The 25,363-nt window shown below is 39.0% G+C and overlaps 2 protein-coding genes across 17 annotated transcripts in view; one reads left to right on the top strand and one right to left on the bottom strand.

Annotated features, from left to right (window-relative positions):
• The window catches only part of ZC3H13 (zinc finger CCCH-type containing 13), a 61,568-nt gene extending 52,244 nt beyond the window's left edge, over positions 1–9,324 (top strand). For all 16 annotated transcript variants that reach the window (XM_070732737.1, XM_070732739.1, XM_070732734.1 and 13 more), the window contains 4 exons: positions 336–485; positions 3,896–4,096; positions 6,880–7,043; positions 8,839–9,324. In XM_070732737.1, the coding sequence (XP_070588838.1) occupies positions 336–485; positions 3,896–4,096; positions 6,880–7,043; positions 8,839–9,006 (683 nt within the window). In that variant the 3' untranslated portion in view covers positions 9,007–9,324. The remainder of the gene's footprint in view (positions 1–335; positions 486–3,895; positions 4,097–6,879; positions 7,044–8,838) is intronic.
• A 730-nt stretch (positions 9,325–10,054) lies between these two features.
• Positions 10,055–25,363, bottom strand: part of CPB2 (carboxypeptidase B2) — a 29,007-nt gene continuing 13,698 nt past the window's right edge. Inside the window, exons 7-11 of the mRNA XM_070732742.1 lie at positions 18,429–18,539; positions 17,358–17,448; positions 15,787–15,989; positions 12,359–12,443; positions 10,055–12,268 (exon numbers count right to left, since the gene is read on the bottom strand). Of these exons, the coding sequence (XP_070588843.1) occupies positions 12,084–12,268; positions 12,359–12,443; positions 15,787–15,989; positions 17,358–17,448; positions 18,429–18,539 (675 nt within the window). The 3' untranslated portion in view covers positions 10,055–12,083. The remainder of the gene's footprint in view (positions 12,269–12,358; positions 12,444–15,786; positions 15,990–17,357; positions 17,449–18,428; positions 18,540–25,363) is intronic.

The following is a 25,363-nucleotide window of genomic DNA, read 5'->3' as shown; positions in this document are numbered from 1 at the left end:
GAATTATATTTTTTGCTCTCTGAAAACCCTGATGGTAGAAGAAAGATGGGGGGCAGGGAGGGGGAGAGACAGGAACAGGTCATACGCATACCTACCTCCCATCCATCCTTCCCTCAATAATTGCAGTTTTGATGGGATTATATATTGCCTAGAAAAGAAATGAATGAAAAAAGATTAAACCCAGAGTACAGTTTCTCTGATCTGGCTCCAGACACGAACAGCAAGCAAACCTAATTAGGTCTTCTGCATCATCTCATTTAGTATGCCATTCCTGGTGGTTCTGTGGAGAGTTTGACAGGATAAGAGCATGTTGCAACATTTCGGTCTTTTTGCAGGTGGAGATGATGAAACAAAAATAGAGGATATGCAGTCAATGGAATCTGGTGCTGGAGAATATGAGCCAATCAGTGATGATGAATTGGATGAAATTTTGGCAGGTGATGCTGAAAAAAGAGACGATCAGCAAGATGATGAGAAGATGCCAGGTAAGCTTAGCAAAAATCATTTACATCAGTCGTATGTCTATTAGAAATCCAAATTAATATTCCAAAATTACTGTTTCTGACTTCAGAACCTGAAGCCTGCACAACCTATGCACAAAGAAAATGAATTGTCTGGATTTGATAAAATTAATAGAACTGTTCCAATTCAGTTGGTCATGAGAAATAGAAGGGTGGAGAACTATGGTTTAAGAAATAATCTGGTTTAAGAAATATCAGTGCGATAGCCAAGTACATACGAGGCAAGCCAAAGTGGTGCAAAGTTGTTCAGATTTCCCGATCAGTTTTGTTTGGATTAGTTAGTCTATAACAGCGTTTCCCAACCGGTGTGCCGCGGCACACTAGTGTGCCGCGAGACACAGCCAGGTGTGCCGCGGAGCTCCTAGGGAAGCTCCAGCTGGGCGGGGCGCTGCCGGTGCCGGGGCGGGCTTTCCCGAAACGGACAGAGAATGCCCTCTCTCGCAGCCCCCTGGCTGGGAGCGCTTTCGCTGCGAGAGAGGGCTTTCTCCGTCCGTTTTGGGAATGCCCGCCCTCCCTCTCTCACGCGCGCGCTGCTCCCCTTTTCTCTCAGCCCTCCCTGGCTTCGCTTCTCAATCCCTCCCTCCTTCCGTCTTTCCTTCCCCTCAGCCGTTCTGTCTGGGGGTCTCCCGCTCTTCCCTTCCCCGCCTCCCAGGCTTTGCCTTCACCACCCCCACCCCCTTTTTGGTTGGCAAGGAGTCCTTTGCCGCATCCTGCAGTTCGCACTCAGCTCGAGGCCGCTTTCCCTGGCTGCGCTCTTTCTTTCTCTCTCTCTCCCGTGAGCCGGGGGAAGGAAAAAACAAACAAACAAAAACTTCTTGCAACGGGCCCACGCGCGCGCTTGTGCCCGTGCTCGTCCCTTCAGCAGCGAGGGAGGGAAGTCAGAGGGCGAGGGAGCGAGCGAGCGAGCGCTCTTGTCCTCGATGCCCTCTGCAGCCTGCCTTCCTTCTTCTTTGCCGCCGCTGAGGGACGGAGAGAAGGATAGAAAGGAAAGAGGGAGGGAGAGATAGAAAGGAAAGAGGGAGGGAGAGATAGAAAGAAAATAGATAGAAAGGAAAGAGGGAGGGAGGGAGAGATAGAAAGGAAAGAGGGAGGGAGAGATAGAAAGAAAATAGATAGAAAGGAAAGAGGGAGGGAGAGATAGAAAGGAAAGAGGGAGGGAGAGATAGAAAGGAAAGAGGGAGGGAGGGAGAGATACAATGGAAAGAGGGAGGGAGGAAAGAGGGAGGGAGAGATAGAAAGAAAATAGATAGAAAGGAAAGAGGGAGGGAGAGATAGAAAGAAAATAGATAGAAAGGAAAGAGGGAGGGAGAGATAGAAAGAAAATAGATAGAAAGGAAAGAGGGAGGGAGAGATAGAAAGGAAAGAGGGAGGAGGGAAGAGGGAGGGAGAGATACAATGGAAAGAGGGAGGGAGAGATAGAAAGGAAAGAGGGAGGGAGGGAAGAGGGAGGGAGAGATACAATGGAAAGAGGGAGGGAGAGATAGAAAGAAAATAGATAGAAAGGAAAGAGGGAGGGAGGAAAGAGGGAGGGAGAGATAGAAAGGAAAGAGGGAGGGAGAGATACAATGGAAAGAGGGAGGGAGGAAAGAGGGAGGGAGAAATAGAGTGAAATGGAGGAAGAGATATTTTTTTGTCCAAACTTTTCTTTAGCCCCCACCCCCCGCCCGAGAGAGAGAGAGAGACATAGCAAGAGAGAGAGAGAAAAAGAAAGAAAGAGATAGCAAGAGAGACAGAGAACGAGAGAGAGAGAAAGAGATAGAGAGAGAAAGAAAGAAAGAAAGAGACATAGCAAGAGAGACAGAGAAAGAGAGAGAGAGAGAGAATGAAAGAGAGATAGCAAGAGAGGCAGAGAGAGAGCAAGGGAGAGAGAAAGACATAGAGGGAGGGAAGGAGGGAGAGAGAAAGAGAGCAAAAAAGAGAGGAAGAAAGAAAGAGGGATGGAGAGAGAGAAAGAAGGGAAGGAAGGAAGAGAGAGAAAGAGGGAGGGAGAAATAGAGTGAAATGGAGGAAGAGATTTTTTTTTTGTCCACACTTTTCTTTAGCCCCCCCCGCGCGCGCCCCCGTCCCCCCGTTCAGTGTTCCCCAGGATTTTGAACATATGAATAATGTGCCGCGGCTCAAAAAAGGTTGGGAAACACTGGTCTATAACACAGGAATCAGCACATCTTGCATTTTTAGATGAACTTTTTAAAAACAGACAGGACAGGCCTGGTTCGGTGATTCAGTCCCTAGGGGTTCTCCTTTAAAAAAATGACAGGGTCTTTTCTTAATTGAAGAAGGCTGTCTCTTGTGGGTTAAGGAGCACCTCTAAATTCTTCTATTAGGTTACTTTTCATTGATTGATTAGATTAGTTTTCTATGCCACCCTTCTCGACAGACTCAAGGCGTCTTACAATAGATAAATTCAAAGTACAAAAAAGCATGTGAGAAATCTAGTATTAAAATAATCTAAACCCCCCAATTTCCTAAAAAAACCTATCATCTGCATTCATCTGATTTAAGTTACTCGTTCACGACATCGTCCAGAATTAGATATTAATGTTCATGGTCCTCAGGGTGCCGGCAAAGATGGGTCTTCAGGGCCTTGCGAAAGGCCAGGAGGATGGGGGCGGTACGAATCTCTGGAGGGAATTGTTTCCGAAGGGCCGCCACAGGGAAAGCTCTCTCCCTAGGCCCCACCAGATGGCATTGCTTGGCTGACAGGACCTGGAGAAGGCCGACTCTGTTGGACATAACCAGTCGTTAGGATACATGAGGCAGTAGGTAATCTGGTCCTAAGCCATGTAGGGCTTTATAGGTCATAACCAACACTTTGAATTGCGTTCAGAGACCAATCAGCAACCAATGCAGCTTGCGGGGTGATGGTGAAACGTGGGCAGATTTTGGGAGGCCCATGATAGCTCACGTGGCTGCATTTTGCACTATTTTGCCTCTGCTATAGTTGGAAATAGGTTGGCATCTACTTTCTTTCCTGGATCCATGAAGTAGATTTGAAAGAAGGAAAAAAACAGCCATACCCCAAACAGGGAACAAGTGTCCTGAGCCACCTGAAAAGGGGTCTCATCCCTACTTTGATTTTTCTCTGAGTGGCATAGTGATTGCCTCAGAGTGAGATTTACAATGGATCTTTCCTGTTTACAGCCAGGAAACCATTGCAACAATCTTTGAGCCAACCTGATGGGTACACAATGGTATCTTTAAGAGATAATGTTATTTAAGAGTAAACATTTGCATTTGTCCTATTCTATAATTTCTTGTCTCCCCTTAGGTTTTACTCATTTGCTTTAGTTATTGTGTGCTAAAGTTTTCTGCTGTTTATTTTTTAAAATGACTGAAATCTTCAGCATTTTTTTTTCTTTTGTATGCCTTTGCAGATCCAGTGGATGTCATTGATGTAGACTGGTCTAGCCTGATGCCAAAACAGCCAAAAGAGCCCCGGGAGCCTGGAACTGCTCTTTTAAAATTTACTCCAGCTGCTGTTATGTTAAGAGTTGGCATTTCCAAACAACTGGCTGGCCCTCACCTCTTCACAAAGATAAAAGAAACTTGCCAGAGATCTTTAGAGAAACCTAAAGGTAAAAAATTTATTCCCAGCAGATCATGAATAGAAGTTAGAAAATCTTAAAAGGTTTGTATTAATTTTTGGTTTTGAGTACGTGTCACTCTGAAAAGTCTACTCCTAATTGTGCAGGGTCCTTCTCCTGGTTTAATTTCTTGTCTGCGTGTCAGGGACTGAGTAAGAAATATCCAGCCATGCTTCCCCCTAGGCTCCTCTGAGACAGCTGGTCTACTCAGTCGAGCCTAGAAGGAGACAAAAACATACTTCTCCACTCATTTCCTGAGCAAGCATTCAGAAACACTATATTTGGATTCTCCTTTGTTTAAAGCTTTAAAAGAAAGTTCCTGAGACATTATCAGTACAGGGCCATGCTGTTCAGCCCCTCGCACCTTCACCAAGCTTTTAGCAGTGGTTGCGACCTCCCTCAGATTGAGGCTAATAAGGCTGCAGTGTCTTACCTGCAATCTTACCTGCACAACATCATCATCCATCTTCATCTCTGCAAGCTCAAGACCATCTTTAGGTCACCATTCAAACCTTATAAGACCATGGCTTCTTTGTAAACTTTGCCAAGAGTCATCTGGTCCCGACCACTAGCCTTCTTCATCTTGGGGCGGTGAACAGCATCTGGCTCCTCCTCAGTCAGGTTCGGAGACTTCGTTCGGTTCCACTGGCTGTTCTCTCTCAGCTACAGGGGAAGATGATCTCCTGTATTGACATTGTTCCTTGGGCGAGGCTACATGCTCAGCCTCTTCAATGGTTCTTGTTGCCACATCAGAAGGCGAAGCGCAGCAACTCCAAGGTGAAGGTTTGAGTCTCTTCATCCATCCTCAGATCCCTACATAGATGGACATCTGGAGCCATGTCAAAATGTTGTCATTTCAGAGGACCCCCCTATATCACAATCGCGACTGATGCCATTCTCTTCAGGTGGGGGGTTCACGCCCAGTCCCAGGTAGCTCAGGGGTGCATCGGACTTGACAAACAACATCAATTGGTTAGAGCAGAGAGTGGTTTGTCTCACTCTTCGTTGCTTCAATCATCTAGTGTCAGATGAACACACATTAATTCTAACCAACAATGGGGCTACCCAAGCTCATTTTAATCGCCAGGAGGCACTCGGTGCAACAGTCTCATGCAGGAGGCATGGAAGTTGGCTCTTTGGACGGAACATTACATCCAGTCCATCATATCGAACACATATCTGGGACATCAAATTTTCAAACAGATTGGCTAAACTGGGACCACGATAGACCACTCAGAGTGGTGCCTGCACCTGGGTCTGTTCGAGGATCTGTCCCTCAGGTTTGGTCATCCTGTTGTGGACCTATTTGGTAGCTCCATCCTCATCATCCTAGGATCTTGTAGCTTCCTCAAGGGAGCTTCTAATCTAAAAACACCGACAGTACACTGTTACCTTTCCTGGGATCTTACACTAGTCTTGCAGGCTCTTACTGCACCACCATTTGAGCCATTACAAATTGCTAGTCTCCAGTTGCTGACATTTAAGGTGGTCTTCCTTGTAGCTATCATTTCTGCCAGGAGGATTTCAGAACTATCGGTTCATTCTGATTTGTGTATTTTCCATCCAAATAGAGTGGTTCTGAAATTGAACCCATCCTTTCTTCCGAAAGTCAATTCGTTGTTTCATAGGACCCAAGAACTTATTCTTCCTGATTTCTTCCCAGATCCGGTCCATCCTCAGAAAAAATTATGGCATACCTTAGATGTCAGGAGGGCCCTTCGTAGATATATTAAATGGATGGCTGCTTTTTGGAGATCCGAATCCTTATTCATGTCCTTTCAGCCAACATTGATGGGGAAGAAAGTTTCACCTTCCACAGTGGGCTGCTGGCTGAAAGCACGTATTGCGAAAGCTTATGAGATCAAAACTAGTCCTTTGCCAAGCTGCATAACTACTCATTCAACAAGAAGTGTAGCCACTACAGCGGCATGGGACATACAGGCAACTATTGAGGACATCTGCAGGTGGCGATGTGGACATCACCTTCACCCTTTATTAGACACTATTGGATGGATTCTTTTGCATCCACGGATGCCTCATTAGGCAGGTAACTACTGCAGAGAGTTCACCCCACTACCGGACCCTGGACCAGCCTTCTTCCTGCTCTTGAGACATTAAGCTTGGGTATATCCCATGCGTTGGACCCTCCAAGCAGTGCACAGGAGAATGAACATTGTCTTACCTTACTTAATGTTCCTTCTATGTGCACTGCGGGAGAGTCCAAACCCACCCTGAGGCCTGTTCTGGTCCAGGGTACGGACATTTGGATTTTCCTTTTTGAATACCTGCACATCTATGCCTTTGTAAAACAAATGCCTCCGTGAAGCCCAAGAGGAGGCATTGCCAGATATTTCTTACTCAGTCTCTGGCAAGCAGACAAGAAGTTAATTCATGCTTGGACTCTCCCCGCAGCACACATAGGAAGAACATTCAGGTAAGACAACGTTCAGTTTATAAATCAGAGCAACATACCCGCCAGGATAATGCCTACAGGTTTGCAAAGACCTTATTGAGTTGTTAGGTTGAAACAATTTTGATGTGTCTTTGTGTGTATAAAACCTCCCTTTCCCCAGAGGCAATCATGTAATCTGTTCCTCTTCCTGCCATGGAGAAGGGAGGTGCTCTAAGGGAAGTGGGGTTGGAGGAGATTCGGGGAACTGGATATTGGGAGAGGAAGTAGTGACTTCACATTGATAGTGTCTTTGTTGATATTGGAGATCTGAATCCCCATTTTAGAAGGTCGTAGATATCATGGTTATATTGCCTCTTTGTAGATGCAGAGAGCCTTTTTGAGAGTGAATTTGGGGCTTTGAATATGGCTGCCCTATTGCGAAAAGAAGAGCGAGCCGGACTGCTGTGCAACCTGGGTCCTTGCTGTAAAGCTCTTTGCTTTCGGAGAGATTCTGCAATTCGCAAGCAACTTGTGAAAAATGAAAAGGCAAGTACCTGAAACATATTTTAACATAGAAATACACTTTGATGCAGAGATCATTGTCCATATAGTCATCCAGTTACGTAGCTGCAACAAATTTTGCTCATTTATTTTTAAAGCCTTTTTTCCTCCTCTTTGTGAAAGCAACATGAAGTTAATGAAAGTTCTAAAAATGGGATTATCACTTTGTTGAGCAGTTATTGTTCCACTGAAATAATATTCAGAGTCTTTCTGCGAAAGCCTTGGTATTCAAAAGTGCTTTTTAATATTCTAGCAAGCATAATCTTCAAAATGCATTCATTCATTTGTTCATTTTTATATGTCATATTTATATGGCTGTCCATCTCCCAAAAGCACCACTGTATTCTCCCAGAATTCTGGGGCAGAATATTTCTTTTAAAAAATGGATTCGCATTTAATCTTACAAAATGGGCACTTGATTCCTAATAATTGGAGTTTCCTGCTTTGGCGTCTTCCTCATCTTATCTGTCTGCAGAAGGTTTATGATTGTTTTGGACATATTTCATCTAGAACTGGGGTCCCCAACCCACAGGCTGTGGCCTATTCAAAACAAAGCCGTGTAAGTTGTGGGCGGCCAGATCAACTTGCACAAATGGCAGGACACACGTGCATACATACGTGCATACAACTTGCACAAGTCGAGCTGTGAATTCATATGTGTGTGCCAGCCTACCAGTCATGCAAGTTGAACATGTGTGTGTGCCAGCCTGTTACTTATGCAGCCCAGTCCTCTCCCCTCCCCCCCCAGCTGGACCAACAAGCTGCAAAGGTTGGGGACCGCTGATCTACAACTTTTGGTGCTGTGCCTCCAATAATTTCAATGCAGCGGTGGTTTCCTCTTTTCTCCCAGTGTGCTGCATGCATGTTTTACGTGTGTGCCCCCTCGTGGGATTTTGCTTCCGTGCATGTACAGAAGCAAAAAAAATAATCTGCAAGGGTCCCCTCACAAGATTTTGCTTCTGCGCATGCACAAAAGCAAAAACATCACTTAAAATTGAGTGAGGGCAAGCATCCCCTTGTGCAATTTTGCTTCTGTGCATGCACAGATGCAAAAAACCGCTGAAAATTAGTTTAAAAAATAGCACTGTGTATGGACCGGGAAAGACAGCACCGGAGCTGTTGCGCACAAATTGCGCAATGGGTTGGCCACTACCAGACTACCACATCAGGGTGCACGGGTACCAACCCACCTCTGTCTCAATGGTGTGTGTGTGTGTGTGTATACATGTGACATATATATATATATATATATCCTTGTTCGCCCTAGAACAAGGACAGAAGCACCAGCCTGAAGATGACGAGTGGGACCTCGTCGAAACGTCGCCAGAAATTTCTAAATCCTACACGGGAAGAAACCCGAATATACCAAGACCGTCATACCTGTACCCGTGAAAATCTATGAAAACATATATATATGTCACATGTTTTTTTGCTAAATTTGAAAATTAAGGGAGACTAGGATAGATCTATTTCAGCCTTATTTTGGCCTCATCACCTAGCCATACCCTCACTGGGACTTGAACCTGCAGCCTTTGCCTTGTAAGGCAGAGAATTAACCTCTAGGCTACAGTATCCAATCCCTTCAGCTCTGCACCAGGGAAGGGTTACATATTTTTGTGTGGAATCACCCTGTTTTATTGAAGGAACATCAGAGCTCCTTTTTTGCCCCTCAGCCCAATATACACAGAATAAACTAGGCTGCTGCTGAAATGCTAGTAATCATATATTAGAATACCTATTATGCAGTCATTGCTAATATAAGTCATATCCTGTCCAACAGGGCACAACAAAACAAACCTACACAAATCCTCCGGTGGTGGACAATGAATTGCTACGGCTAAGCCTACGATTGTTTAAACGCAAGACTATGCAGCAAGGGTCTGGACCAGATAAGACAGAGGACACTAAACTTGCACAACCATATGTTCCAGAATTGTGCCTGTCCTGAGCCAGTCTTCTGGCCCTACGGTTGTTTTGTTTCACGGTTTGATAATGTTGATGTTTTCAGTCTTACTTCCTTTAAGTATGATGTTGCCAGAAAAATGAAAATACTCGAAAGAGTATGTGTGTGGCTTCTGAGACAAAATGACAAGGAGAAGTATTTAGTACAAAATGCAAAGACCACTTTGTCTGTTTTTGCTGCATGTTTTACAACAGAGTTCTAACCATGAATTTTATTTAAAATGTCACTTGTGTTTAAGTGTGTAAAAATGTCCATTTTGGAATAGCTGTTTTACCATCCATTAAATTTTTAAGAAGAAAACAATTCTGAATTTTTCCAATTTCTTTTTTCTCTTCTTCATAACATTTCCTTTGTAAGGTTACTACTCAGTAAAATCAGTAAGCTGATAATGCAAAAAGATGCATGAAAACGCAATGCATGTAATCTACATGAAGTCAATTATTTTTTTAATCATGAAGATGAGACAAATCCAGATGCATATGCTCAGTGGAATTCCTCAGGTGCTAGAGCAAAAAGTGGGATTGTTTCTTTCCAGATTTTTCTCCAGGTCAGGTATCAGATGGGGTTACTTCTGAAACTAACCCTTGATGTTTAATTTAGTTTGTGGTTAATATGCTTTGGAAAAAGATCAGATTTGAAATATATCTATAGGCATCCTCACAAAATGTGCTTGAAATGTATTAGGTCATAATCTAAAAGCGCAAATGCTAATAGTGTATGTACATACATAAACTACACACATGCACACACACACATTTTGTTTGTTAATTAACTATTTGTTTTGCTGGCTGCAATTGTCTCTCCAACCAAGGATACTTTTTAAAAAAAATGATCTGTCAGTAAGAGGAACCTACCGTGTTCTTTTCGGTCCCAAAATAAATACCAGGGCTTATTTTGGGGTGGGTGGGGGTGTCATATTTCCCCATCCCCCCATGTATGGAAGGCCCACTTCTTCTGCTTCCTCGCAGCAGGACTGGATGCCACTCTTAAGTAGGTCTTATTTTGGGGGTAGGGCTTATATTAGACTCACACATTAAAACATGATAGATTTTATTTTCAGGGAAACAGTGTACAGTCCCAAAAAAACAGGCAAGTTTAGTTTTGGGGGAGATGTTTCTTCAGATATTTCAAGACGTTTCCACAGGTGGTCTTCAGGCTGTGGCCAGAGCTTCAAAACCATTTGAAGTTGTTTTATTTCTGCCTCTTCCTTTTTCGCTCTCTCTCTAAATATCCCACTTCATTATTGGTCCTTTTCTTTCAGTTAATCAGTGTTCTGTGCCATTGGATAATTTGGGGAAGAAATTTCCCCCTTGGGTCTTTTTCTTAACATTTGTTCTACCATCTGCAGTGTTAGATTATAATTATCTCGTGCACATAGGTGGTGTAATTTAGCCTGTCCTTTAACAAGACAGGAGGCCTATATCATGAAGAAGAATGATATAAATATTGTCTGTAATGGACAAAAGATCCAGTTACAGTTGTGATCTATTTGTGCTATAAAGTTAATTATAATTATAAGATACCAAGATGGTTTTGTTTATTGTTACTTACTAAAATTGCTTAATGTTGCTGGCTGAAGCTCTGATCGTCTTAGCATCACACTGTTGCCAAATTGTGAAGAAAAATATTTTATATTCCTCCTAAGTTGGAGTTCAGTATCACTACAAAGCCTCATTTTGATGCTTGTTTGATCCTCTGCTTGCAGGTTCTATGACATTTTCACATAATGCACTATGAACAACACAAGGCCGAAAGACCTTTCCTTAAGACCCACCTTTGCCGTCAGGCATGGGGGAACTAAAACACCTCCCCCTTGCCCATGTTGTTTTGTTGATTGATTGACTGTGTGCCTGTTTTTTATATATACTGTTTTTATGAGATTATTAATTTAAATTGTAACTAGATGGGTGGGCATTGGATTTGGTATTATGTACTGTACTGTTTTTTATTATTGTTGTGAGCCGCCCTGAGTTTGCGGAGAGGGGCGGCATATAAATCCAATAAACCTAACCTAACCTAACCTTTTTAGAAAAAGGCTTAAAATCTGTCCATTTGCCATTGAATGTACTTACAGACAAACCCTGACTGCTCTTTAGAAGGCCAGATCCTGAATATGAAACTAAAATACTTTGGCTACTTAATGGGGAGGAAGGACTCACTGGAGAAGAGCCTAATGCTGGGAACGATTGAGGGCAAAAGAAGGAAGGGACAACAGAGAATGATGTGGCTGGATGGAGTCACTGAAGCAGTCGGCATGAACTTAAATGGTATCTGGGGGATGGTAGAGAACAGGAAGACCCGGAGGAAAGTTGTCCATGGGGTCAGACACGACTTTGCAACTAACAACAGCACAGACAATACAGTAGTACCTCTAGATACGAGCTGCTCCACATGCGAGTATTTCAAGTTACGAGCTGCGACGTGAGCAAAATTTCTGTTCGACACCCAAGCTCAAATTTGGGATATGAGCCGAGCGTCCACTAGGTGGTGCAAGAATTCCATTTTTTCCAGTTATCTCCGCGCGAAAAGCCAAATCTAAATGCATTTGTTCGTGATACGAGATGATCGACATACGAGGTCAGCTCTGGCACGAATTAAACTCGTATGTCGAGGTACCACTGTATATGGAAATCAATTATTTCTAATAGAGGCGTCATATTTCAAAAATGATCTGGTTTTGATCCTTGTATAAGGATAGCACTACTTTGTTACTCATTAAAGCAGCCACAGGGTTTTTTTTAGACTTCCATCTTAGTAATCCCCACCCTCATGCAGTTACCTTAAGAGTTCCAGTTGACTTTTTAAAGCAGTAGCACTTTTCTTCAGTTTTATATAGGAAATAAGTTGTAGCTGCTTTTAACAGCAGTTGAGCAATTCTGTGTCCATGTGAGCCGGAAAGCCATTCTTCAGGAACAGGTTTGAACAGCCTCATTACCCATACTATTAATCATAGAAAAATAACATGAAAAATGAGATTTGAAATTAAAAGAGCAAAACAACGTGAATCAAGTGGATTCTGTGTAATGCTGTTACTGTGTAATGCCGAAATGGGATTGCATGTTTTACATATTTTCAATTACACGTGAAGCTATGGTTTTGATTCCGGTAATTGCTTCGTAGCAGGTCGGCTTAATGAGTTGCTGAGGGAGTAAGAATCCATATCTTCCTTTGTCCCGAAGCTCAAAAGTAAAAGAATACTTAATACCTTGGTCGTAAGCCCAGTCGTCCGAACCGCCTGGGGCTAAATCTATGAAGGAAATCAGAAGTATTAAGGAAGCATTAAGCTCAGTAGTGGACCGTTGATAAACAGAGATGCTTAGATTCTTACTGTACTTACAGATTGTCTGTGCACCAGGGCCTGCCACATAGCTGTTGTGGTATGCCTTTCTAATAGCACCAGTCACTCGATTTGCCACCAGTTGCTGAAAAGAAGAGAAGTGGTTAATGAAATCATCATGGAGAATGTACGTTTAAGTCTGATCGCAAAAAGAGAGCTGTCCAAAAAAAACAAAGACTTATCTTGTTCTGGATGTTCATGAGCTGCTGTCTTTAAAACTAAGTTTCCCAAGGATGGGTCAAAGATTTTGAATTCTTCACAACATTGTAACGAAATTAAAAGATGTACACTTTTACAGAAAACACAAAAAAAGCTAAAGCTGCAAGTAAGAAGAGATGTCAGTCCCAGACCTAGCATGTTTGAAATTAAAATCCTATCTGCGGTTTACCATGATGTAAAAACTAGGCTATTGTGGGCCCGTGCCTTTTTATTAATCTCCCTATTTCCAGTGATTGCGTGATTTTGAATTTACCCTTTGCTTTTGTGTCCTTTTCACTAAACTTACTGTGTCTGTTTGCTTTGTTTCATAGTTTAAAATCCCTTTTTTTTACCAGTATATTATGGCTGACCTTGTTTTAGCAATAGCAATAGCATTTAGACTTGTATACCGCTTCATAGTGCTTTTACAGCCCTCTCTAAGCAGTTTATGGAGTCAGCCTATTGCCCCCAACAATCTGGGTCCTCATTTTAGCCATCTCGGAAGGATAGAAGGCTGAGTCAACTTTGAGACGGTGGTGAGATTTGAACTGCTGAACTACAGCTAGCAGTTAGCTGAAGTAGCCTGCAGTGCTGCACTCTAACCACTGCATAAAATGTGACTGTAGAAATCGATTTAATTTTGAATCTACTTATATTTGTCTGGTAGTACAACAGATGCTGTTGACTGACCAGTTTTGGGGGTTCCCAAAATTGATCCTCTGCAACGGATTGTGAGGTTACAAGAGGAGAACAGTAAAAGAAGAACATTGTCCTTGTAGGGCAGTGCTTTCATATTATTGAATGCCAGCAACTATGGAGAAAAAAAAATTGGATTCCAATTTCAAACTTGGAAACTTTTAAGATATGTGGGCTCCAACTCCCATAAATGAGTTCAGCTCCCAAAAATGTTGGCTAGAGAATTCTGGGAGCTGAAGTCCACATCTCACGTTTGAGATACACTGCTCTAAATGCAGCAATCTTTCAGTTTTGAGTTACACAGCGAAAACTCTTGAAGAGCACAGAACAAGCGAAATCCTTTTTGTCAGTAAAGCCAGACAATCTCGGGTGTAGACTCTAATAACAAAGTTCTGCATCCTTGAAAGACACTATTATTACCAAGAACAATTAATTGCTCACTATAGCAATCCTCAGTCTGATGGGTTGGCCATTTGATCATTCATTTATCTTTACAAAAATAAAAAGTTATTTATTTATTTACTTACTTACTTACATCCCCTTACATCTCTCTGGCTCCATAATTGTTTATGTGGGCATTCAGTCTAATGCTTTTGGCATTTTAATTCCTGAATTCTTTTTCATTAATTGTAGTAATTTAAAAATACTTCATGATGAATAGCATACTCATTTCTTTCCGCATTATACTAGTTTAATATAGACTATTAAAATTGTTACCTGTTTTAATGTACTATTTCTTTTATATCTAAACATGCAACAAAAATCATGATTTTAGTTCTTGATTGATTCTAGTGGGATAGATTCCCTGGTTTGAGGTTTGGAGAAAGCATGGCTTTCAAACATTCATCTTAAGAGAAATACGCAACACATCTGTTCTTCTTTGGTCCCAATCGACATGCATGGATCATACAAACTTGCTTCTGTGCCTAGCAGCTATAACTTTCAATGTAATTCCCCTATACTTACCGTATTTTTCAGAGTATAAGATGCATCTTTCCCCCCTTAAAAGAGGGTAAAATCTGGATGTGTCTTATACACCAGATACAGCCCCGCTCAGCCACCCACCCACCCTTTTGGCTTCTGCCTCCCAGCAATTTGCCTTCTTACAGCAAACAGCAAGAACCTGATTAGCAGAAGCAGCTGATCAGCCTCTCGACCATCAGCTGATTCAGGCTGCAGGCAGGTGGCAATAGGCTATGGCAATCTCTGCAGCCTGAAACTATTACCTGCTCCTTCTAAAACTGAAAGTGAAATTAAAACTGCAAGGAGGCAAATTGCTGAGAGGCAGAGGCATATTTTTATTTTCTTGTGCTAACTAGGCTGTGCGAAAACTTCCTGCTGTTTGCTGCAAGGAGGTAAGTCAATAACAATAGATGCCTATCGAAAGTTCAAATTATTAAACTTATTTTTTAAAGACTGCTTTATTATTCTTCTAGACAACTTAACAAAATGAAGCTTTTTAAAATAAATGCTTGATCTGACTCAATGCTATTGTACCTTCTTTTAAATAGCAGAGAATAAATATACTACCGTAAAGCCACATCAATTTTAATATGTATAAGTAAAGTCTGAAATGTAACAATGTCCTGTTGTAGTATTAAGATAAGGCAGCTGTGTTAAACCCTGATTTAGTCATGTTTGGAGATAATTGGGAGGAATTAGTGTGACTTTTAAAAAAACTTTCCTGGCATAATGTACATTTCTCCAATTCTTTGCTGTTTCTATGGATCAGGCACACATGCACAGAAACACACAACAAAGAATGTATATCATCTGTACTGTTTGCTGATTGCAGGGAGGCAAATTGCTGGGAAGCAGAGGCAGAATTTTTTTGTCGCCCAAAATTAAGGTGCGTCTTATACTCCACTGCGTCTTATACTTCAAAAATACAATAGATACGAAAAGTACAAATGCTCTATTAATGATCTATTTCAAGAATCTCTACTTTTATATACTTGTTCTGAATATTCTATATGCCTTTTAGATTTGAAGCATCCTTCTAAAATGATAAATGAAGCGAGTAGAGCTACTGATTCAAATGTCTGTTTTCTCATTAAATATATGAAAGCCAAAAATAAGGCAGTTGTGTTATGATACGGTTTGGTTGTGGGAATAGATAGTTGCTTGTTATGAGAATGATCACACATGGGAAGAAATTAGAAACTCCTGATTGTAGCTTATGGCAATTTTCCTTTTTAGCTGAATGTAGCAAAGTATTTTATATAAAGCATGATGTATTTTCAGACCATGGTTTGATTCTGTTTTGTAAATAATGGGTTGCTGCATTCAAATGAAATAAGTGGTGGAGGAAGAAACATGGAAACCAAACCAAGGTGCCATTGCTACTTGCATTTATAACATAACAATATGGCCTGCTGCAACATTTTGTTGACATTATGGGCTGACACTCATCATTTAGCCACCTTTTCTTAATGAAGAAGTGCCCTTTCTACTCTTTCTTTAAAGAAAAAAAAAATCCAAGTCCAAAAATGGATCACAAAGGCTCTCTTGATCTTACAGAGAAGGGTTCTTACCAGCTCATCATGATCTTTAGATATATTTTTAGTGTATGAATATGGAAACAGAACCATCTGGGAGTAAGAGTGCATTGTTAGATATGCTTTAATACGATCCTTGCGTTTTCTGATAAAATCAGCCACGGCTTTTACTTCTGGTTCAGACTCAGGGTAAGGTCCACAATAAGTCTCTTCACAGTCATTGCTGGATGCACCTGTTCCTTTATTTAAGAAAAATAATAATAAAAGCTTTAATTACCTTAAAATTATAGGACCCAGTGGCAACAAATAGAAAACGATATTTATTGATTGATACTTGAGTTTGAAACTGAATGAAATCCTTACAGATTGTTGGTACAAAGGGATCTTTTGTCAAATCTCAGTCTGTTACTGATGATCCTGTATTATCACAGGATTCACCCATTTTCAGGTTTAGGTGGGTGGACCTTTAATTCACATAAGTTTGGGTTACTGACAAAATATGCAAAATTTAACAAGTCATTTTTAAAAAAAAATCTATGTATTTAAGCAATTTCCTTTCTTGCGCCTTAAAAAGTACAGAAGAAGTTAAGGTCCTTGGAGAGGGGTGGCATATAAATCTAATCAAGAAAGAAAGAAAGAGAAAGAAAGAAAGAAAGACAAACATGTAAGGACATGAATGGAGCCTTAGTATTTTCAAAAAAATTAAGGTGCAGAAAAATATTTGCCATTTTTTTATATACTATGGAATTTGTGTGTGTGTGACATTTTGCTGCTTAGTTTCACTTAAGAAAAAGACAAGCAAAACACCAGAATATTGACCAACAGCAAACAGCACTCTTTACTAACACTGATGATGTTACCAGGGTAATGAAATGTCTGCAGGAAAACAAGCTCAGAGAGCGCCAAGGACCCCCCTCACTTAAGAAAAGACACAATTTTATTTGAGGATGAGAAAAGGGTACCATCTTCCTCTTCCAGGTTGCAACTAACTGAAGCCATCAGGAAACCTTCATTACTGGGTGAATCTGGATGCTTTTCTGATGTAATACATGGACCCACATTTTTTATTCTTGTACATTTTTCCGAGCTTTTAAGATCTAGTTCAGCCTTCTCCAGTCAGATGTACACCAGAACTATTGTGATGATACCCCTAACCCTGATCAGCATAGACTGATAGAATATAATAAAATAGAATAGAATCTTATTGGCCAAGTGTGATTGGACACACAAGGAATTTGTCTTGGTGCCTATGCTCTCAGCGTACATAAAAGAAAAAGATACATTTGTCAAGAATCATGTGGTACAACACTTAACGATTGTCATAGGGGTCAAATAATTATGATAGTAATGTCAGGGTTCCAAGTAAGACCCCCAACGCAAGAAGACTCCGAGGCATGAGTTTCCAACAAAATCTTGGAGAATCTTCTTGAGTAATTCTATGCCCATATATTGGAAAATAAAATTGAATTCAGTGATGTTTTACAGGATAGGTTTGGAGACCATTTTATATGAAACTTGTTTTCCCCAAGTAGGTGTAGATCAGTTTATACTTTATTACTGCAATAAATATTCACAGTGCCTGTATGTACAAACAAACATCATCTTACCACACCAGCCTGCATCAAAATTACGATTCATATCTGTCCCAGTGCACTTGCTGTTGGCGTGCTTTGAGCGGCTTTTTCTCCACATTCGATTCTGTAGGTAATACACGTACACATCAGTATGTATGTAAATATTTCAATGTTAACGTCACCAATGTATAATTTGTAACCTAAAAGAAATCTCACTGCACATACTTGCACCTTTGAAAACAAGGCTTCCGAAAGAACCCCCTGTTGATATTGCAGTCTTTTCTGAGCAGGCAGTAAGTGCATTATTGTAAATTTTAAGGTTGATCCACAGACACAAATAAATGTGCTTTTAAATGAGTCTAAAACGCTGCAGTTTTTGTTTTGATTGTGGGCATTGTAGCTAAAGTAATACATACTGCAGACAAAAGGGGGAACCGCTTGTAAAGGCATGAAGTCTGGACTCTAGAACTAAGGCCACCAATGCTCCAAGTGCTGTAGGCAATCCAAAGCTTGAAAAATAGATAACTGTAAGAAATCCATGTGTCCTAGTGAGATTTTGCTTCTGCACATGTGCAGAGCTACATGCTCAGCTCAATTTTTGCTACCAATACGATGGCGTTAACCGTAGAGGTAGGAACCTACTACTGGGTATGTTCCATGCCTAAATACTAGCTTCACCCTCTATGGAGAAGGGGTGTGGGTCTTACTTGATATGCCTCTTCTCGTAAGATGGAGATAGCATCTAAGTCCTGCCCAGGGTTTTCTTTCTGGTCCTGGTTGTTGTCTGTGTTTTTTCTTTCTCCTTGCATTAACTTTTCCTTTGATCTCATTGGAGAGGGATATTAGTATGTCAACAGCACCACACATTGAGTCTTTGGCCTTCATAAAGCCAGGATCCCTGGCTCACAGGCAGGAATAATCAATTCAAAAAGACTTAGTCCTATTGGATGATTGGATGAGGACAACCCATGCTTAGAAGCTATCTCCACCCTATGAGAAGAGGCATATCAGGTATGTGACAAGTCATCTCAATGTAGATGATTTGGACTTTCAAACTTTCCAGACCAAATTTCATAGTATGTCCAGAAAAAAAATTATACTTACAGTAGTCCATGTATATTCATAACCATCCACATTCATTATTGGCATGACATAGAAATCAAGGTTCTGTAGGAGTCTTGCCATTGTTGTATCCCTGTTTAGAAATTGTGTAACCTGGAAATGGGTGCAAAAATAAGATTTAATAGAAACTGCTGAGTAGTTTGCTACATCCAGTCAATTATTAAGGCCTTGCTATATTTGAGCATAGCTAGTCTCTAAGTTGCATAATTCTATCACTGAGGGGTTGCAAATCACTCGTTGTCTTTTGCTACCTTTGGTAAACAATTGTGCTTCACCAATAGTGTGTATCTGGTCCCTATTAAATAATACTAGAAAAATTTCTTCTGCATTTGTTAGAATTCTCTTCCTCCCTTTCCTCCAAGACCTCAATATATGGGACTGTAAAGAATGTATAGGTGAGAAGAAAAAATAATTGATCCCTATTCCTATCATTTTTTATCCTGTTTTCAGAACTGAGGACAGACTTCTTTTGCCCATCTTCCCAACATAGGATTCCCAACATTGGATTACAACTCCCACCATATTCAGTCAACAGATGATAAGGAGACATCTTAAAATAAGCAGAGAGCAGTAGATTGAAGAAGGAGTCATCTCTGCTGGATTTTATTATACTAGTCGTTGTCTAGGAGCAGTATTGGGCTCCTACCAGAATGAGCCACTCTAGAAACATAGAAGTCTGACGGCAGAAAAAGACCTCATGATCCATCCAGTCTGTCCTTATACTATTTTCTGTATTTTATCTTAGGATGGATATATGTTTATCCCAGGCATGTTTAAATTCAGTTACTGTGGATTTACCAACCACGTCTGCTGGAAGCTTGTTCCAAGGATCTACTACTCTTTCAGTAAAATAATATTTTCTCATGTTGCTTTTGATCTTTCCCCCAACTAACTTCAGATTGTGTCCCCTTGTTCTTGTGTTCACTTTCCTTTTAAAAACACTAACTGCATTAAATGAATTTATGCTTCAATCTCAACGCGATGCAACTCAGCAGAGAGACGAAATAAAAGCAGAGATGGCTGAAATGAAAGTAGACACAGGAGAGATGAAAGACCAGATGAAGGAGATCAAACAAACCTTGAAAGACAGTGAAGACCGAATGAAAGCAGCTGAAGAAAAGGCGGAGAAAATGGAGAAAAGAATTGATCACCTTGAGGACAGAGTGGATTCACGCTACAGAAGACATGATGAATCAATTACACATCTGGAAATGCAACGTGCGTCATATGGGCTACGATTTCAAAATATAACAGAAGAAAAGGATGAAGATTTAAAGGCCATTATGGCTGACATTATTGGGAAAATCCTCAAGATAGACCCACTTGAAATAATAAAAGAAATCGATGAAGTTTTCAGAACTTCGAATAGCTACATACGTCGTTTCAACCTTCCACGAGAGATTCACATCAAATTTGTAAGAAAAACTTTGAGAGATGACATATTGCATTGGTCAAGAACTGGTCAATTACAATACAAAGGTAAAGAAATAAAAATATTAAAACAAATTCCAAGACGTGTCCGAGAGAACAGAAGAGATTACCATTTTTTGACCAAACTCTTGATCAAAGAGAATATAACTTTTCGCTGGCTTATTCCACAAGGACTGTCACTGACATGGAAATCAACAAGATACAAGTTGGAGAATTTGGATCAAGCAAGAGACTTTTATGAAAATAGTGGAATAAACGAAATGGAACAGCTAACAAGAGAACTGGAAGCAATGCAGGCGGAAGCCATGGGGGCATCTGCACAAGTGGAGGAGCAGGACCACGGGGCCAGAAGAAAGCAACCCCAGCTGGAAACCGAGAAGTACAATAAATGACCACATCGAGAGACTTAAAAATTTTCTCAGTAAATGTTAATGGACTAAACGAACCAAAAAAAAGAAAACAAATATTTTCTAAAATTAAGAACCAAAAGGCTCAAATTGTTATACTTCAAGAAGTACATATAAAAAAAAGTAATCGAAATTTATTGCTAAATACTAAAATTGGAAATATGTATGCTGCATTAGTAGATCAAAGGAAAAGAGGAGTAGCAATGTATGTTGAGAGTTCTATAAATTCCAAACAATTATTTAGTGACAACGAAGGTAGAATTTTGATTGTCCAGGTTAATATTGAACCTAGACCTCTTGCTATTGTTTCTATATATGCCCCAAATGATGATCAAATTGCATTTTATAAAAAATTACATCAAAAAATTATAGAGTTAAATTTGGAAAATATGTTAATTATTGGAGATTTTAATGCCATAACAAATAGGCAATTAGACCACTCGGGGGAGAAGAAAAATAGTAAAAAGAAAAAAAAGAATTTATTACCCTCCACTTTTCAAAAAATGAAAGCAGAATTACTATTGAATGATATTTGGAGGGAAAGACATTCCCAAAGAAGGCAATATACTTTCTACTCAAACCCCCACAAAATTTGGACTAGAATAGATATGGTGTGGGCTCCCAAAACAACAGCAGAGTATATACAAGAGGTGGAAATAGATGTTAATACTTGGGCGGATCATAACCCAGTTATAGTCTATATGAGAAATAGTAAAAAGCATTATAATTGGCAAATGAATAGAAATATTTTGAAAGAGAAAGAATATAAAGAATGGATTGAGAAGGAATTAAAAATATTTTTTGAAATTAATAAAAATACAGATACTACTCCCCAAAATTTATGGGATGCAACTAAAGCATACATAAAAGGACTAACAATATCCTACACAGTAAAATACAACAAAGAAAAGAAAAGAAAATATGAACAATTAACGAATGAATTAAAACAATTAGAATTTATATCACAACAAAATATGAAAAATAAGGATTTGGAGAGAAAAAATGTAATTAAACATAAAATTAGACTGGAAGAACAAAATCAAATACTGGAAAAAATAAAAAGAGCTAAGCAACAATATTTTGAACATGCCAATAAACCAGGTAGATGGTTAGCATATAAACTGAGAAAACAGAGACAATCTAAATTAATTAAACAATTAGAAGACAAAGATGGAACAATAAAATATGACACAGAAGGAAAAGCAAACATAGTACAAAGTTTTTTTAAAGAATTGTATAAAGACGATAATATTGAGGAAGATGAAGTATTTAAATATTTAGAAAGTTCAGAGTTACCACAATTAACAGAAGAACAACAGGAGAGGATGGAGAGTCCTATAACAATGGAAGAACTCCTTACAACTATTAAGAAGCAAAAAAATAACAAAGCCACAGGACCAGACGCTATCCCAGCAGAGTGGTATAAAATAGAAAATGAAACATTAAGAAATAATATGTTGCAAATCTTTAATGAATGCAGGTTAGATGGTAAAATTCCTAAATCATGGTCTGAATCTTTGATAACTTTAATTCACAAATCGGATACAGCAATGGAAAAAATTAAAAACTATAGACCAATATCATTATTAAATGTAGACTATAAAATATTTATTGCAATATATGCAGATAGGTTGAAAACGGTAATAAATAGTAAAATCCACTCAGACCAAAATGGTTTCCTGCCAGGCAGACAAATTAAAAATAACCTTAGAACAATTATTAATGTATTAGAATATTATGAGCAACATCCAGATAAAACATTATCATTAATGTTCTTAGATGCTCAAAAAGCTTTTGATAATGTTAATTGGACATTTATAAAAATGCAACTAAATAAAATGAGATTTGGCCCTAAATTTGTTAATTTAATAGACGCTATCTATTCAGAACAAACAACAAAAATCATATTAAATAATGAGCAATTGGAAGCGTTTAAAATAAATAAAGGAGTTCGACAAGGATGTCCTATTTCACCCCTCCTGTTCATTATGACTTTAGAAACACTATTAATAAAAATAAGAGCAGATTCAAAGATAAAAGGGTTAACAGTTGGAAAAGAGATATATAAAGTCCAGGCTTTTGCAGATGATCTGACCTTTATAATGGAAGATCCGATAGTTACAGCACCAAGATTAATCCAGACAATAGAACAATATGGTAAGGTAGCAGGTTTGAAAATAAATAAAAATAAAACACAATTTATAACAAAAAACATGAATAAATCACAAGAAAGCAATTTAGAATGTATTACTGGAATACAAATAGTTAAAAAAGTAAAGTACTTGGGAATATGGCTAACAGCCAAAACAATAACATTAAAAAATGATAATTATATAAAATTAATTAATGAAATTAAAAAGGATTTAGAAATATGGAATAACTTAAAAATATCTTTTCTGGGAAGAATTGCCACAATTAAGATGAATATCTTACCCAAGGTTTTATTTTTATTTCAAGTGATCCCAATAAATCCAGGGGCAAATTTTTTAAAAAATTTAACAAATGTGGTTAGAAAATTTCTATGGCAAGGCAAAAAGGCAAGAATCAAGATAAACATGTTAGAAGATATAAAAGAGAGGGGAGGTTTTGCCCTCCCAAATTGGAAATTATATTACCAGGCAGCCGCCTTAGCATGGATTAAAAATTGGATAACCTTAGAGGATACGAGAACATTAAAATTAGAAGGACATGATCTTATGCTTGGCTGGCATGCCTTTGTATGGTATGATAAAGACAAAAATCATTCTTATTTTAAAAGACATACACTAAGAAAATACTTATTTGATGTATGGAAAGACATAAAGAAAAACCACTTCTTAACAATTCCGGACTGGGTTGCCCCATTAGACACAATAATACATCCAAATTCTATTAAGGATGCAAGAATAATAAGATATAAAGATTTGTTAGATGATCAAATGAAATTAAAAACTAGAATTAAATTACAAGACGAAGGGATACAAATCGATTGGTGGCACTATGCACAGATTAGATCTAGATACCAGAAAGACAGTACTGTATACTTTATATATTTAATAAAAATAAAAATCTATTAAGTGATTTAATTACTAAAAATCAAAACAGGGTAATTGGGAAAATATACAAATACTTGATTGCTCACAAGAATATTGATTTAACATTAAAAGATAGTATGATACTGTGGTGTAGAAATATAGGCAAAGAAATAGATTTAGACACATGGGAGAAAGTTTGGATGCACAATTGGAAGATGACAAAATCAGTTTCTTTAAAAGAGAATCAAATTAAAATGTTCTATAGATGGCATCTCCCACCAAGTAGAATAGCAAAAATGTTTCCCAAGACATCACCTTTGTGTTGGAAATGTAAGAAAGAAATAGGATCCTACTACCACCAATGGTGGACATGTAATAAAGCTAAAATGTACTGGAGAATGATAGAGAAAATGACAAAAGAGATTACAAAGCAAAACATAGAAATTACCCCAGAGTTCTGTTTACTAGGAATTACTAACCAAAATTACAAAAAAGAAATTTTGTACTTAATCATACATATTTGTACAGCGGCAAGGATTATTTACGCGCAAAATTGGAAAGGGGAAAATATCCCCAAAGAAGAGGAAGTTATCACAAAAATATTAGATTGCGCGGAGATGGATATGATGACAAGACGCTTAAATGATCAAGAAGAAACGAAATTTTATGAAACATGGAACAATGTTTATGTATGGATAGATAAGAAAAAAACAACAACAGAAGATTAATAATAAGTATAGATGTTTTGGTTTAAATCTTTCTTTTTCTTTTATTAAGAATAATATTAGAATTAGTTTATATACATAGAATTGATAAGATTGTTTGGTTTTATATTAGTTATAACTATCTTTCTTTTTTATAATATCACTTTTTCCTTATTAGATATTTTGTATGAGTAGTATTGAACTATGCATTTAACTATGTATTCCTTTTTCTGTATCTGCATTTATACTTTTCAGAGAAGCGGGGAAGATACATCCCCACATTTTATGTTGAATGTTTGTAAGTCTGTGTGTTATTTTAAGAAAATTAATAAAAAAATATTGAAAACAAAAACAAAAAAACACTTCCCTCCTGGACCTTATTTAACCCTTTAACATATTTAAATGTTTCAATCATGACCCCCTTTTCCTTCTGTCCTCCAGACTATACAGATTGAGTTCATTAAGTCTTTCCTGATACGTTTTATGCTTAAGACCTTCCACCCGTTCAATTTTGTCAATATCTTTTTGTAGGTGAGGTCTCCAGAACTGAATGCAGTATTCCAAATGTGGTCTCACCAGCACTCTATATAGCGGGATCACAATCTCCCTCTTCCTGCTTGTTATCCCTCTAGCTATGCAGCCAAGCATCCTACTTGCTTTTCCTACTGCCCGACCACACTGCTCACCCACTTTGAGACTCAGAAATCACTACCTCTAAATCCTTCTGAAGTTTTTGCTAACACAGAACTGCCAATACAATACTCCGATTGAGGATTCCTTTTCCCCAAGTGCATTATTTTACATTTGGAAACATTACACTGCAGTTTCCATTGTTTTGACCATTTATCTAGTAAAGCTAAATCATTTACCATATTACAGACGCCTCCAGGAATATCAACCCTATTGCACACTCTATAGCTCCAGTAGGGAAAATGGTGCTGCACGCGCACTCTAGCTGACTGGTGTGTGGGCGGGCGCACACAGCCACATGAGATTTGGCTTTTGTGCATGCGAAGGAAGCGAAATATCACGTGAGGATGCTCACGTGCATGAGATTTCACTGACTTTCAGTATATTTTGTTCTTCTGCGCATGCACAGAAGCAAAGAAATCACGAAGTCAAAGAAGTCATGTGGCTGGGCCACTCCTGAAAAAGGAGAAGGCTTCCCTTAAAAAAAAAAAGCAACTTCTTAATATAAGGCTCTGAATTACATAATCACAGTACAAATTTCCCACCATGCCTCAGAGTCACACTCTGTGGGTGAAGTTTAAAGGTGAGTAGATCTAGTTGCTTACTTGCTATCACCGTTGCTTCTCACTTCTTGGGTTAACATTTTATCTTATGTCCTGTAGGATCCAGGA

This window comes from Erythrolamprus reginae, chromosome 1, assembly GCF_031021105.1.
Source record: "Erythrolamprus reginae isolate rEryReg1 chromosome 1, rEryReg1.hap1, whole genome shotgun sequence".
Classification (NCBI taxonomy): Eukaryota; Metazoa; Chordata; class Lepidosauria; order Squamata; family Dipsadidae; genus Erythrolamprus; species Erythrolamprus reginae.
This window is presented reverse-complemented; position numbering and strand designations above follow the sequence as displayed.